This window comes from Diplotaxodon limnothrissa, linkage group LG3 (assembly GCF_057381915.1).
Source record: "Diplotaxodon limnothrissa isolate DT_005_m linkage group LG3, D_limnothrissa_male_GT1.1, whole genome shotgun sequence".
NCBI classification, from domain to species: domain Eukaryota; kingdom Metazoa; phylum Chordata; class Actinopteri; order Cichliformes; family Cichlidae; genus Diplotaxodon; species Diplotaxodon limnothrissa.
Genome location: NC_140598.1, coordinates 989329 through 1005254, shown reverse-complemented (window position 1 = coordinate 1005254; position 15926 = coordinate 989329). Strand labels below are relative to the sequence as shown.

Below are 15926 nucleotides of genomic sequence, written 5' to 3'. Positions count from 1 at the left end.
CAAAAAGCTCTCCAGAGAGTGATCCGTACAGCAGAACGCTGCTGCAGGATTGCTCTCCCCCCATTTCAGGACACCTACACCAGGAGATGCCGGACTAGAGCAGCGCAGATACTGAAGGACCCGTCCCATCCTGGCAACAAACTGTTCCAACTTCTGCAATCTGGTAGAAGGTTCCGCATCATCCGGGCAAGGACAGAGAGACTCAAGAGGAGCTTCTATCCCCAAGCCATCCGTGCCCTAAACACACACACCCGCCCTCTCACATCATCTATAATTGACTGAGACAGGACTCTTCCAGACACTAAACCAAGGCACAATGTACATTCCAAATTCCTTTAACTTAAATATGTTTATATTGTCTATCCTGTAAAACAGTCAGATGTCTATTCATATTAATGTACAGAATTCACCTGCTTGCTGCTACTACTGCACATTCACCCAGTGTATATACTATATATGTATATATATATATATATATATATATATACATATACACATATATATATAATGTTCTTCCTCTACACCCCCCCCCAATTTTTGCACATGTCGAGGAGCGTGTCAGGCTACATTTCACTGTGTGTTATACTTGTATAACTATGCACGTGACAAATAAAGAACCTTGAACCTTGAACATTGTGCGGACTCTGTTCCTGGGAGTTAAGGCGTCTGTTAAGGATCTCAAAACTGGATTATAGATGGCAGACAGTTGGCGTCGTAAACCACGCCTCTGTTCAAAGATGGTCGCTCACAGTGGACATAGATGCTTCTTTCACTCCTCTTTCAAACCATCTGTCCTCTCTGTCCAAAATGTGAACATTGGCATCCTCGAAAGAGTGACCTTTATCCTTTAGATGCAGATGGACTGCTGAGTCTTGTCCTGTGGAGGTGGCTCTTCTGTGTTGTGCCATGCGCTTGTGAAGTGGCTGTTTGGTCTCTCCAATGTAGAGGTCTGGGCATCCCTTGCTGCACTGTACAGCATACACCACATTGTTAAGTCTGTGTTTTGGCGTTTTGTCTTTTGGGTGAACCAGTTTCTGTCTGAGTGTGTTGCTGGGATGTCATGCTTGGAGAAAACTCTCCTGAGTTTTTCTGATACACCGGCTACATAGGGGATGACAATGTTGTTGCGTCTGTCTTTCTTATCCTCCCTCGCTGGTGTCTGATCTTCTTTTCTGTGCCTCTTTGCTGACTTTATGAACGCCCATTTAGGATAACCGCATGTTTTGAGTGCTTCCTTTACATGTGTGTGTTCGGAAGGGAAAAAGAAGGAACTCAAGACAGACGCAACAACATTGTCACCCCACTTTGCAGTTATTTATTTGTAAAAAATGTTTGGAATCATGAATGATTTTCATTCCACTTCTCACGTGTGCACCACTTTGTGTTGGTCTTTCATGTGGAATTCCAATAAAATTGATTCATGTTTGTGGCTTTAATGTGACAAAATGTGGGAAAGTTCAAGTTCAAGCCACTGTATATGCAGGGGCGGATCTAGAGAAATTTTCTCAGGGTGGCATGAGGGTGGTAAACAAATCAAATGAGGTGGCAAAATCAAAACCTGTTTTTCAAACACATATGCAGGTGGTTACATGTGGTTAAAATAATTCAAATGCAGTAAGTATACACGTTTTTCATATAAATAGAGTTTATAACTTAATTGTCTGTAGCCCGCATAATTAAACACTTTAGTTACATAAAACATGTGAGTTTTGATGCTATGTACTGTATAGCCTTGTAAGGAAGAGGACTCCCTTACTGCATTTATTTATATTATATGTATAGCACTTTAGAGCACACCTTTCACTTTATTAAAAGCACCTTATCAAACACTTTATTTAGCATTGCACTTTAAGCATGGATTTGCACACAAGAAGTTTAAATATTTATTGTCTATTTATTGGGAATTTTAAAATCAGTTGGTAGCCTTATTTCAGATCCTGCACAGCTGCTCCTCGTCAAGGAATGTGGTGGTTGTCTGTCAGGAGAGAAGAATGGTGATTGAGATTGTGATTAAGGTTTACCAATAAGGAAAACTAATGCAAATGTCTGTGTGAAATCAAAGGATAAAAGTGGTGCAAATAAGTGTTTGTAAGTTAATGATTACTCACCTTTCTTGCCTGTGTCCTCTTCAAGGGGTTTGGGCAAATGTTTCCCCGGGGGTCCAGACACCATTTAAAGGTTCCGGGAGAGACCATTGGTAAAGAGTGTGGTGAATCTTTTTGTGCTTGGGTTTCTGGGTTTTTATAATATTGGGTTTGGTGTAACATTAAAGTGTGAAGTATTTATTAATATGTAAATGTGAAAATGTATTTATGTATTTATTTATTCTTATTGATATATTGTATACTGTGGTGGAAGGTTGGGATTTAAGAATTTACCTGAGAGTGGAATAATGGTTAAGTCTGTGACAGCTGAACATATTTAAGGCTGCCAGTTGTCATTAGAGCGTGGATTTTTTGTGCTGTTAAGAAGCTCGACAAGTTAATTGTTGTAAGGGGAGCTGTATAGAAAATAAATACTTTGTTCCACTACACTTGCCTTGGTCTGTCTCACTGTGTTTCTAGCCGCTAAGGGCTGCCCTGTTACAAGCCTGTATAACAAATACATATGTAGCCCAATAAGTATAAAAACCCACAAATTATGTGTGCCAGGAAAAAACAATGTTGGTCCACCAAAACAGAGGAGAGCAGCACAGGGACAAACCTGCAGGCCTGACAGCAGGAGGTGTATCACTCCGCTGGTTTTCTACTTAGTGACAGTGTTTACACTGCAAATGTGCCTTTGTGACATTCATCAGTGCCCTCACTGACACACAAAACAAAACAACTACACAACAGAACAACTACACGAGACAACACACTAACTAACTACTCTACACCAAACGTCACAAATCTCCCACATCTAGAAACTGTCTCTCTCTCTCTCATCAACAACCAAATCCCACTTAATTAATTGGTTGACATGGTACATTTTTCCATTGGGCTTTTTTTTTTCTATTATTGTTTGATCTACTGTACAATATAAAGCACATTGAGGCGACTTCTGTTGTGATTTGGTGCTATATGAATAAAATTGAATTGAATTGGTCAAAAATGACTCCAAGGTTCCTCACAGTGTTACTGAAGGCCCAGGTAACGCCATCCAGAGAAAGAATGTGGTTAGATACCATATTTATAAGATGTTTAGGGACGAGAACAATAACCTCAGTTTTATTTGTACAAGATCACTTTGACATGCTGGTAGGAGGAGTCAAGAGATGACTTGCTCTCCCTGCTGAGCCACCCGAGGAACCTTCAGGGTGTAGTCATTCCTTTTAAACTGAACCTTTGTTCTGCTTGTTTTTTGACACACAAACAGCACTGTTGGAATGTGCCACACACAGAGTGTGTGCTCACATTACGTGGCATATTTGTATTGTGTATTGAGCCATCAGCTCTGATGCACACAGTATAAACAGCACATATAAAGTCCACAGTGTGAACACAGAGCAGGGAGTGAACAGGCTCAGGCAGCAGCAGTGCTGATATATGCCTGGCCTCCATTCTTCTCATTAAAGCTGCTGAGCCTCCAAACAACAACATTCACACATGTGAGCCTCACAAATATCACTGACAACCAAAAGTCCCATTTTTATATTGCTGTCAGCATTATTCCATCATGAAGCAACGATAGAAACACATCTTCATTTCATCTCTGTTGGAGCTTTTTGTTCAGTGAAAGCACAAAAAGCTGCCAGCAAATCAGATTCACTCTGCTGCACTGAAACACTGTGGACACAGTCTGGAGACACGCAGACTTTAAACTTTATTTGCATGATGTGAAAAGAAACCACATCATAAATGTGATCATGTGGGACTTTAGAAACAGGATCGCCGTGATCAGAGAACCCGGCCTCTTTAATAACCTGTACTGATCTTTTCACATCTGCATCATTGTTGCGACAGCTACAGTGGATATTTCAGTGTCAGGACTGAAGGCGGAGCTTTGTGCGTGTCAGGGTGAGGCCGCAGCAGCCGCCTCCACCCGGAGCGCTCGGGCGTGAAACTAGGAGGAAAGCCGACGTCCTCTTTTCTCAGAAGTGATCTGTGGCTGCTGGACTTCATTCCTCAAATTAACAAAGTGTGAAGCTGAACTCTGAGCTGTGACAGTGAAGCAGTGTGAGAGTGTCAGTAGATGATCAGCAGAGGAAAGTGAAGCTGCTGTGAGCTGATGTCCTGAAGGGCTTTTAAAGAGTCTCTGAGTTTGACAGGAACATGAAGATGTTTGTGGTGTTTGTGATCCTCCTGCACGGTAAGTACACCTTCCTCTCTCTGCTCTCATCATCAGCTTTTCTTTCATCTCTCTCTCTTTAATGTGTTGAAGTGCAGCAGGAGGAGATTTCCATCAAACACTGGATTCTGATTCAGATCAAACTAACAATCCAAAGCAGCAACTTTCAAATCTCTGGATTCTTCTTGGTGGTTTCCAGATGAGCTACATATTTAAGTAAAGTACAGATACCTTAAAACTGTACTTAAGTACTTACTGTCATGGTCCTGGGTCATTTTGACGCAGCCTTCTCTGCTTTCTTGTGTTTCTATATCATGTTGTTCTAGGAGTTATTCTATGAGTCCTAAGTTGTTCAGTGTAGTTTATTGGATTTCCCCTCGTGTCTTTACCCCCAGTGTCTCCCTGTGTGTATTAGAGTTCTGCTGCCTTGTTTCCCCTCCTTATGTTTTATTCCATGTTTCCCAGCCTGTCTGTCTGAAACCTGCACAGACATGCTGGGACGGCATGTCTGTGCAATATTTGAATACTAGTGATTAAGGAACTGACCTCCCAGCCCATTGTTCCTTCAGTGGGCTGGTTTCAGTCATTATGCAAAGGTACTGTTTATAAGGTTGAAACCTGCAGTCAGCTGAGACTGAAGACGTCACTTGGATGAGTGACGAAACACTTCTCTCACAAAACGCTACGTCCAGATGAACAGAATCAACTTTTTGGGATAATCTGAAAATACTGTGTTATTTCCACTGTTGCGTGGATGATATACAGCTGTATGTTGCACTAATTGCAACAACACAAATGTATTCTGAATCTGTTGCTCTGATGTGAAACGCTTTGATCAGCTTAGTGATTTTAGATCTGGATTCCTCTCAGTCACTCCCAAATCTTTAATTTGTAAAAAGACTTGAAAATCTGTCCTCCGACATCAGGACTTCCACTCACAGTCTGTTTGTGCTGTTTGACCCTGACTTTTTTTTTTTGGACTCACAGATCACATCAGTCACACATTCTCATGTGTGTCTCAATGTGTCTAAACTTGATCTTTACTTTAAAGTGACTCATGGAGTCTCTGTCTGTGTGTCCTCAGTTTCCCAGCATGCCTCAGCTGTGGAATCATATGAGGGGGCATCATTTGTAGTGCTGCCCTGTGAGTTTGACACTTTCAACCTAAGAAATGCCTCAATGGTGTGGAGTCGCTCCGACCTCAGTCCTCCCACCGTCCACCAGCGTCAGCTTCAAGGAGATGAACTGAAAGATCAAAACCAGCGTTACAGCGGCCGAACATCCATGAAGACTGACGCTCTGGAAACTGGAGACCTCAGCCTGAACCTGACCAACCCCCAACTGTCTGACAGCGCCACCTACACCTGCTCCATCAGAGACTTTGGACGTGAACTCAGTTGGAGTGATGTACAGCTGCAGGTCAAAGGTGCTGCAGGTCAGCAACAAACACCTGCTGTAGACACATCATACATCATTCAGATAAAACTTATCAGAGAAATCATATTGGCTCTTTGATTGAAATGTAGGCCTATTAGGTCAGTCAGAGGTCAAAGGTCATGCTGTTCTTTTTGTTTCCCCACAGAACGGTTTCCATCCTGGGCCACAGCTCTCCTGGTTCTCCTGGTTCTTCTTGTTATTTCTGGAGGTCTTCTATTTTATTTCCGGCACTATTTCATGTCAGGTGAGTGTCTCCTACTACACTACCCATAATGCCGATGGTCAGCAGGTGTCCTCTGGTGGCTCCTTGACTGCGGCTCACACAAACTTGTTCCAGAAGCTAAAAGAGTTGAGAGTTACAAACAGCTGATACAGAGAGCTGAAGAGAAACTTCCAGGTTTGTTCCAGAAGTCAGAAAACCTCCTTCAGACTCAGTCATTGATCAGTGAAACAGCTCCACAACATGACTTTACTAAACAGTGTGTGTGCTTCACTGCATTGATCTGACACAGAGGCTGCATGTGGACAAGCTGTTCTTTCATTATCTGCAATTTAACCAGTTTTACTTTTTACCAAAAGTTTCACTGCGATTGGTCATGAGTTAACAGAGGTTACAAAAAAAACAAACTAATACTCGAGAACACAGACATGTGAATAATATGTAATAACTTTACAATACAATCACGATCGTGGCTCACGAGGTTGCAGTTCATCTTGTAATCGGAAGGTTGCCGATTCGAGCCCCCGACAGTCTTAGCCATTGTGTCCTTGGGCAAGACACTTCACCTACTGGTGGTGGTCAGAGGGCCCAGTGGCGCCAGTGTCCGGCAGCCTCTGTCAGTGCGCCCCAGGGTGGCTGTGGCTACAATGTAGCTGCCATCACCAGTGTGTGAATGTGTGGATGACAGGTTGTCTAAAGCGCTTTGGGGTCCTTAGAGACTAGAAAAGCGCTATACAAATACAGGCCATTTACCATTTACAATGCAATGTACACCAGCTCACTGTAATCCAATAAAGGTTAAAAAAAAAACAATGTTAAAGAGACCTCCATGATAAGATTTTATTATACATTTATTTTATTATACTGTCATTAATATTTATTATTTTCACACAGTGGTCACTGACATCTAATATGTGTGTGTTGGTTATAGTTATATAAAGGTTCAGGATCAATGTGATGAATTTAGAAGCAGAAAAATAAAAAAATAAAAATCAAATGCATAGCATATGCATGGTAATCAAATAAATGTATGAATAATTTTTGTGTGTGAAGGAAACTCCTCATTTACATGAACAAACTGGAATCTATCAGATGTGATTCAAACCACTGCAGTAAATTTCCTTTAATAACTCTGGTGTGTTCTAGTGTTTGTAGTAAAATGTTGTGGTCTACACTGAGGTCTAACAGGACAAGCACAGGAATAAGTCCTCTGTAAAGTAAAGTAAAGTAAAATAAAGTAAAGTAAAGTAAAGTAAAATTTTATTTATATAGCACCTTTCAAGATAAAATCACAAAGTGCTTTACAGAGGCAGAAAACAGACATTAAAATCTAAAACAAAACAAAATCAACCAAAAGCGAGTTTAAACAGATAGAAAAAAAAGCAGTTAAAAACCTGAGTCCACAGATCCCAAACTCAAAGAGAGCGAGTTCCAGAGTCTGGGAGCCACTGATACAAACGCTCTGTCACCTTTTGTTTTTAACCTTGTATGCGGGACAGCCAGCAACCCCTGGTCACAAGACCTCAGGGACCTGCTGGGGTGATAGGAAAGAAGAAGATCACTTAAGTAAGTTGGAGCTACACCGTGCAGGGCCCTATAAGTCATGATTATGATCTTAAATTGGACCCTGAACTTGACAGGGAGCCAATGCAGCTAAATCAGCAGGGGAGTGGCATGGGAGTGTTTGTGATGCTTTGTCAGAAGCCTGGCAGCAGCATTCTGAACACCCTGCAGTCGTTCCAGGGAGGCATTACTTAAGCAAGTAAACAAGGAATTACAATAATCTAAGCGAGATGAAACAAAAGCATGAATAATCATTTCCAATTCGGAACGTGACACAATGGGACTCAGCTTAGCGATATTTCTTAAATGGTAAAAACAAGAGCCAACCAAAGATTTAACGTGTGTGTCCAGCGTCAGAGCTGGATCAAATGTAACACCAAGGTTCATAATGGATGATTTAATATAGGAAGCAAGAGGGCCTAGATTTTTAACCACGAGGGGAACAAATTTCTCAGGAGCAAAGACAATGACTTCCGTTTTATCAGCATTTAGTTGAAGGTAATTACCAGCCAGCCAATCTCTAACGGAGTCTAAGCAGGACTGCAAGATTTGAAGCTTAGAAACATCAGGTGGCCTAGAAGAGATATATAGCTGAATATCATCTGCATAACAATGATATGAAATATCAGAGAAAGAGCTAAGAAGTTGCAGAAGAGGGAGTAAATACAACAAAAACAATAATGGTCCCAAGACAGAGCCCTGAGGCACCCCATAGGCAAGAGAGAAAGATCGATTTGACAAATAGGATTTAACCCATTCCAATGCGGTACCCGATACACCCACCCAGTGGTTTAATCTATCTAACAAAATAAGATGATCAACAGTGTCAAAAGCAGAGGTCAGATCCAGCAACATCAACACAGTGCACTCTCCAGCATCATAATTCATCAAAATATCATTAGACACTCTAAGAAGTGCAGTTTCGGTAGAGTGAGCCAGACGAAAGCCAGATTGAAATTTATTAAGAACGTTGTGTTCATCTAGAAAATCCATGAGTTGCTTGGCCACAACCTTTTCTAAAATCTTGGCAATAAAAGGCAATTTTGAGATGGGTCTGTAACTGGAAAGCAAAGAAGGATCAAGTTTAGGTTTTTTTAAAAGTGGGTGAATAGCAGCACTTTTACAGTAAACAGGGACCTGACCAGAGAGCAGAGATGCATTAATAATTTTACGAACACTAGGACCAATAGACTCAAAAACATTTTTAAGTAAAGATCCAGTTAAAATATCAAGGGGGCAAGAGGATGGTCTCATTGAAGTAACCAGCTTCAACAACTCAGGCAAAGACACTGGTGAAAATCTTTCAAATCTGACAGGCTTAAGTAAAATCCGAACAGGCAAATGGTACATGGAGGGAGAGATTTTGCTCCTTACATTGCTAACCTTTTAAGGAAACAACAAACAACAACAACAAAGAAGGAAAGAAAATTATCACAGTCTTCATTCGAAGAAATAGCGACAGCAGCAGAAACCGGAGCAACAATATCCCTAATTGTGTCAAATAGAACCTTAGGGTTACCTCTGCTCCTAGAGACTAGGTTTGAACAATAAGCAGCCCTTGCATCACGAACTGAAGCGTTAAAAGAAACTAAAAGGTCTTTTAAATAAAAGAGATGAACCTGTAAACGAGTCTTTCTCCACAAACGCTCAGCTTTACGACAGACACGCTTTAAACAGCGAATGCTGTCGTAACAGGTCATAAGGAGACCATTAGTAACCTTTACTACAGCTCATGTTGTGCTTTGTTGTCCTCTCAGTCCGCTCGGTGGGGGTGGATTCAGGGGTGGAGTCTGTCCAGCTGATCTGCAAAACCACAGTTTGCCTGCCTAAAGATGCTAAAGTGGAGTGGAAGGATGCAAACAACAGGAAGGTCCACATGTATGAGAACGGCTCTGACCAGCCTGAAGAACAGGACGATAAATACAAGAACCGAACAAAGATGAAGAGAAACTTACTGGAACCTGGAGACCTCAGTCTGACCCTGAAACAGCCCACAGATGGAGACAACTCCACCTACACCTGCACCGTCTACAGCAGGGAGGGAAACATGCTGATGGAGAAACAAGTGGAGCTGAAAGTCAGAGGTCAGTGCTGTAGATACAAGTCAAAGGTCAGAGGTCAGACTGATGATGGTGGTTCAGTCTCAGTGGGCTCCATCCAATAATGTCACAGTGTTAGCATGTCTGATGTTTGTGGCTGTTTTGGTTTTTATTTGATTTCCAGCCAAATGTAAAAGCTTCAGCAGATGAACTGTAGGAGCAAAGTTCATGTGTGAGACTTCATCTGAAAGGTAACATCTTCTAGTTTCTGAACATGTGTTTGTTTAGCATGTGGCTGAAACACAGGCTAAGCTAAGTCAGCTCAAATCTCAGTAACAACCTTCTTTGGTCCTCATCTATAATCAGTCGTATCTGAGTCACAATAACTAGAAGATGATTTCTAGCAGAAGTGTGAACATCTCCACATCCTTTCTCCATGTTATCATCCAAAGCTGTGTGAAGTTTCAGAGCTCTGCAGCTAACAGAGACTTTCAGTTTGCTGCTCTCTTCCTCTGACAGCTCCATTCTTAGGGAGCGTTAGTTCTCTGTTTCACTTTATTCCACTTATTCAGTCTGATGTTCTCTGATTTCTTTCTCTTGTTTAGTGTCTTAAATGCTGCCAGTGCCTCTCTTTGCTGTAACCAACCTTTCTCTTTATTTCTGAGCTTTTTAAGGACTTTAACTGATGCATCAACCTTTGAAAATGGAAAGAAATCAGTCAGATTCATGGCTGCATCACAGTGTCACATGTAGTTCTCCACATCAGCTGGATTATATCTATAGCAGCAAACAGCAGCTGATGCACAAATCTTTGTCTGTGTTAATAAAGTTGGATCAGTTCAAACAGTTTGTTGCTCTGCACTTGAAAGCAGCTTGTACAGTTTCCTAACTAATACTGTAATTCTGTACATGAGATTTTATTGGCTGTTAGTGAGCCAATCAAGAACATTCAGACCAATCAGGTAACTGTGGGGGAGGGATGTGGAGTTGACCTTTTGGCATTTAACCACGAGCTGTAAACATGAATAAGGTTAGCAGAGAATAATGTCTGTTAGTGAGGTGGATGTAGAGTTTAGCAACGATAGAGTTGGGTGGTCCTCACAGGACAGCCACTACAAACATATGATTTTATAGAATATGATGCATTACTGCAGATTCAACACAATAGAAAGGATTTGAAATGAGCTCAGCCTTAAACATGTGCAGCAGTAATATTGATCCACAGACACTGATGGGAACATTTTTCTGCACAATAAGTACTTTGACTTTTCATACTTTATGTACAATTTGCCAGTACTGCAGTTTTGTGTGTAGTGAGGTGTTTTCATGGTGTTTTCTTGGTGCTTTTACTAAAGGAAGCTTCTATCAAATTCTTCCAAATGTTGTCAAACTGAGCTGTGTGATGAAGTGAGTGTGACAGAAACACTCAGACTGTGTTTCTTACTTTGTTGTCCTCTCAGTGCCCCAGGTGGAGGTGGATTCAGGGGTGGAGTCTGTCCAGCTGCCCTTCAAAACCACACTTCACCTGCCTGAAGACGCTAAAGTGGAGTGGAAGGACAACAATGATAATAAGGTCCATGTGTTTGAGAACAGCTCTGACCAGCCTGAAAAACAGAGCGAGTTTTATAGAGACAAAACGAAGATGAATCAAAACCTGCTGAAAACTGGAGACCTCAGTCTGACCCTGAAACACCCCTCAGACTATGACAACAGGATGTACACCTGCACCGTCTACAGCAGGGAGGGAAACATCCTGCTGAAGAGAATGGTGCTGAAAGTCCGAGGTCAGTGCTGTAGATACAGGGCAAAATGTGGATTGAAGCTTTTTCTGTTTCTATTTTGATATTTGGTGGATTTTCATGTGCTTATTTAAACTGGACGAAACCAGCTGTGAGTCACTGCAGCAGCTCTGTGCCAACAACCAACCAACACCTGGGTGGAGTCCCAGCTGAAGCTGAGAGATACTCAGAGACAGAAGCAGCTGTATGGAAGCGTTCTACAGGACGGCTGACACAAAGCTGATGTTACTGATGTCTCCTAGATAGATCTCATGGACCAAAGGCTCTCTGTATCATCTCGGCTCCAGCTGAACTAAACTGAGAGTGAATTTGGGCTTTCAGGGAGGGGTGAAAGCAGAGCGCTGTAAAGGAAAGGGCTGTGATTGGTTCAGAACACGTCAATGAGAAGAAAGGAAAGCTTCAGAGCAACATGAATGAAACAAAGTGTTTTGATGACGACTGAAAGCCAAAACTGTCCCTGAAATCAGAGTTCAGGGGCACAGCCAGAAGACAGAGAATCGTGGAAATAGTGGTCAGCAGGTACTTGATGGAGTGTTTCCTGCTTGCTGGACTCCATATCATATGTTAGCAGAGAGTGTCTGGCTCTTGATTGGTTGAAGTGGAGAACATCTGCTGCAGAAAGATGCCTCCTGGTCCATGGTGGACATAGATGTTTTCTTTCACCCCTTTCTCAAACCGACCGCCCTCTCTGTCCAGAATGTGAACCTTTGCATCCTCAAAAGTGTGATCTTTGTCCTTGAGATTCAGATGTACAGCTCAGTCTTGTCCTGTCGAGGTGGCTCTTTTATGTTTTCCAATTTAGACGTCTGAACATTTCTGGCTGTTAGCACGAATGCTCACAGCAAATCTGGGACTGTCCAACAATTGCTCTTAGAACTGTAGAAGCTTCTCGGATGAGAGGTGAAATGTCTTCAAGAAACTTAAAGAAGTCCAGAAGCTTTTCTTTCAAAGTTCCTTAGGCTTTTTGGAATATGCTTTGTGCCCACGTGGATAAGGATGGTGTCGGCCTCTGCACAGGATCGTATTCTGCCCAGAAACTTTTCTAAAATGTTGCAGAGTATGGGCAAAAACAGAGTGCATGTGTTCTGGAATAGCAGTGTTATGACTAGTTTCTTAGCAGTCAACAAGATGGTGTATTAGTCAGAATACAGGAAGGAGGACAAGAGGGTTCCACTTTGCTTAACTGTTGAAGTCAGCTGTTTTTTTGTCACCTTAACTCATTCACTGCCAGCCATTTTCAAACGTATGCTTTCAATTGACGTCTATAGACGTCAATGGCAGTGAATGAGTTAATAGACAGTGTTGCAAATAAGCTGCCATTAGGGCAACTATATTACAGCAACAGTGGTTAAGCTAACATAAACTCAAAGGTGTCTTATAAAGAATATTTAAACATCCATCTTTGCATATACATATCAACAACATAATGAACAATAACTGATGTACTGCATTCATTGTCAATCACTTGAAAATGATCCCCAACATTTCTCGTGCTGTCTTCCTTGGGAGTTCGCCTTGTAATCGGAAGGTTTCCGGTTCGAGCCCCGGCTTGGACAGTCCCGGTCGTTGTGTCCTTGGGCAAGAGCTGTTTCTCTGCCTGAAGGAGGCGCCACTCCATCGCTTCATTTAGTGCAGAACAAGAGTCACATGATGCTGCTCTGAACACCAATCACACTTTGTACAGCTCATGTTGTGTTTGTTGTCCTCTCAGTGTGTCAGGTGGAGGTGGAGGAGGGGGCGGAGTCTGTCCAGCTGCCCTTCAGAACCACAAAAAACCTGCCTGAAGATGCTACAGTAGAGTGGGTACGCTATGACCCTGAACCAGTAATAGATGTCCACGTGTATAAGAACGGCTCTGACCAGCCTGAAGAACAGCACCAGGATTACAGAGACCGAACAAAGATGAATGAAGACCTGCTGAAAACTGGAGACCTCAGTCTGACCCTGAAACAGCCCACAGAGAGAGACAGTGGGAGATACATCTGTGGAGTTCAGAGCAAGAACATCTGGATAAGATTCAAAACAGTGCAGTTCAAAGTTAAAGGTTTGTGTGTGTGTGTGTGTGTGTGTGTGTGTGTGTATGTGTGTGTGTGCGTGTGTGTGTGTGTGTGTGTGTGTGTCTCTCTGACTGTCTTGTGTCTCCTCTGCAGGGAGAGTTCAGGTCCAGGATCAAACAGGGGACATCAGGAACAGAAGCAGCTCCATTGATCCGACTCCTCTGATGGCTGATCAATCAGTTTGATCTGTGTGTTCTTTGATTATTGATCAGTGATGTCAGAGTGGAGTCAGTGTGATGTTGTTGTTGTGTGTTTGAGACTTTTAGTGTCCATGAAGGTCTCTGCTGCCGTAGATCCTCTGAACTGTGACAGAGGTCTCACTCTGGAGGAAACTCTCAGCACTTTCCAGCAGCTCCTCCATCATGGAGGACGTTCCCTCACTGTAACAGGTGGAGGAGAGAGGAGAGGAAGCACAGGTGGATCCTCTGAGGAAGAGGAGCGTCCTACAAACCACATGATCACATGACCAGAGGGGCGTGGCCTTCAGTGGTAGTAATAAAGGAACAGTGCACATATTCCACTTTGAAGGCTCATCTCCAACAAAGCAGACCTGTGATCACTTTGACTCAGTATGATGGATTGTTTGGATTTGTCTTTCTTTCTCTGGCTTTTCTTGTGTGTCTTTGTATGTTGGATAGAGTCATGTGACCTGCCCAGGGACGACACATGGAAATGAGCAGTTTAGCTCAAATCTGGCAGGTTTCCATCTTCTGTTTTTATCCTGATGTCCCTGAACATGAACACTGTCCCTGTCAAATACATCCAGATACAAAGATCAGATCTACTGAGCATCATCAGCGTGTCAGCTGCTAACTGCATTGTGTATTTTTATACTGATGTACATCTCCTACACTGAAGTACTCTGTTATAAACTTGGTGCTCAGTGACTGAATCTCATCATCATAAACTAAAATTCATATGAATCTCTGCTACACTTAATGCAACATAAATCTGACCATGAGGCCACAGACACTCTGCACCGCAGTCACACACTGCTCTGTACTGTGAATGCACCACATTAATTCAGACAGTTTATCCTGCACAAAAGTACCCAGTATTTTCATGCAACATTCAAACAACAAACACAAAACACACAAAAAAAAAAACAAAAAAACAAACAAAAAAAACAAAAACCACAAAGTAAGTATAACTCAGTTTGTTTTGCAGGACGTTACATTATATGAAAAATACATAATTTAACACAACACAGAGAGTCACCACCATCTCTAAGCAACTTATCAAAGACATTACATTCATGCACATTAAATACATGCTGTGGGTCAAATGTTTTTCCATGTTTGAGATGTTTCCATGTTTGTTGTGATTAGGGATGGGTATTGCTTAGGTTTTAAACGGTGCTCAAACCGGTGCTTAAAGAATGGAGAACACAAAATTGGTCCAAAAACCTCTCATGTTCAGCTGTTTTTTGTAAAAAGATAACAATGTTAGCCTTTTCTGCAGCTATGGGGCATATATGGTATCACTCTGGGCTGGAAGCAGTGATTAAACAATGGAAAAAACACAAACTTTTTCCTAAAACCTCTCATGTTCAGCTGTTTTCCTCTTTTTTTTTTTGCCTTCTTGGCCAGGGTAAAGGGAGTATCTGCCATCAAACAAGAAGACAGCCGCATGTAACTACGACGGTGTTTGCTAGTTCACCTTACATGCATTAATGTAATAACGTGGTTAGCCTACTCAACGTAAATTACACATGAACAACATTAAGCTACTCATGCAGAGAAGAACGGCTGCTGCTGCCATCATCATCCGTCATCATTTCTGCTACACTGGCAGGGCTAGGAGCCAGGACTCTCCTCTTCGAGTTTTTGGGGGATGTTGCTAACTCCAGGTCCGATAACAGGCACCACACCCGCAGTAGATGTGCACGGTGTGAGGTCTCGCAGCAAGCTATCAAATACGGCGCATTTTTCGGCTTTTAAAAAAACGCTATGCGTCGCCAGGTGTTTCATCAGATTTGAGGTGTTACCTCCTTTGCACAGTATCACAGTATCAGCTTAAAGCACTTGTTGCTGCTGAGTTTGCATCTTTTACTGTGAAGTACAGCCAGACTTTTGACCGCTTCGCCTTGGGCATTTTTAATCTGTAGCTCTGCTTTAAAAGAATGTACGTACCTGTAATGTGCGCTGCTTTTCGGTCTGGTTACTACCGTTTATGTCAGATACCGGTACCCATCCCTAGTTGTGATCAGTGTTTACTCAAAAAAGTAAAGTAAAAAAGTTATGACACATATTACACAGAAGACTTTTTTTTTTAAAGTAATGCAGTACGTTACTTAAAAGGAGATTTTTGTGTCAAGGCTGAAATGGATCAGTGTCACACTGGAAAAACACCAGGCGAGGCTTTTCTGCAGCCAGGTGAGCCAGATGAACAGGTTAAGTAGATGTGTGGTGGGCGTGGCTTTTTTAAAAGGAAAAACTAAAATAAATATGTTTTCATTGGGGTTATTCCTTGTGACTAATACTAATTAGTATAATAAACGTATGTCTTTACTTTAGAAGTACAGATACTAGTGTTAAAAATA

The 15926-nt window shown here is 42.0% G+C and overlaps 1 protein-coding gene across 3 annotated transcripts; it reads left to right on the top strand.

The window, feature by feature from the left end:
• The first annotated feature begins 4182 nt into the window (after nt 1–4182).
• On the top strand, nt 4183–13851 carry LOC146634230 (uncharacterized). Of its 3 annotated transcripts, none has more exons than XM_085375793.1 (7): nt 4183–4290; nt 5354–5695; nt 5852–5950; nt 9247–9573; nt 10989–11101; nt 13191–13371; nt 13478–13851. In XM_085375793.1, the coding sequence occupies exons 1-7, from the start codon at nt 4254–4256 to the stop codon at nt 13567–13569; spliced, it is 1191 nt and encodes a 396-aa protein (XP_085231919.1). In that variant the 5' UTR covers nt 4183–4253; the 3' UTR covers nt 13570–13851. The 3 variants fall into 3 exon arrangements, with proteins under 3 accessions (XP_085231919.1, XP_085231911.1, XP_085231902.1); XM_085375785.1 differs by having other exon boundaries at nt 10989–11312; nt 13039–13371; XM_085375776.1 differs by having other exon boundaries at nt 5354–5704; nt 10989–11312; nt 13039–13371.
• The last annotated feature ends 2075 nt before the right edge of the window (nt 13852–15926 follow it).

Excerpts from the sequence above, each read along its gene's own strand:
- LOC146634230 (XM_085375776.1), top strand. The coding sequence starts at position 4,254 with ATGAAGATGTTTGTGGTGTTTGTGATCCTCCTGCACG. Across the intron at positions 4,291-5,353 it reads GTTTGTGATCCTCCTGCACG|TTTCCCAGCATGCCTCAGCT; the intron begins GTAAGTACACCT and ends GTGTGTCCTCAG. Across the intron at positions 11,313-13,038 it reads AATGGTGCTGAAAGTCCGAG|TGTGTCAGGTGGAGGTGGAG; the intron begins GTCAGTGCTGTA and ends TTGTCCTCTCAG.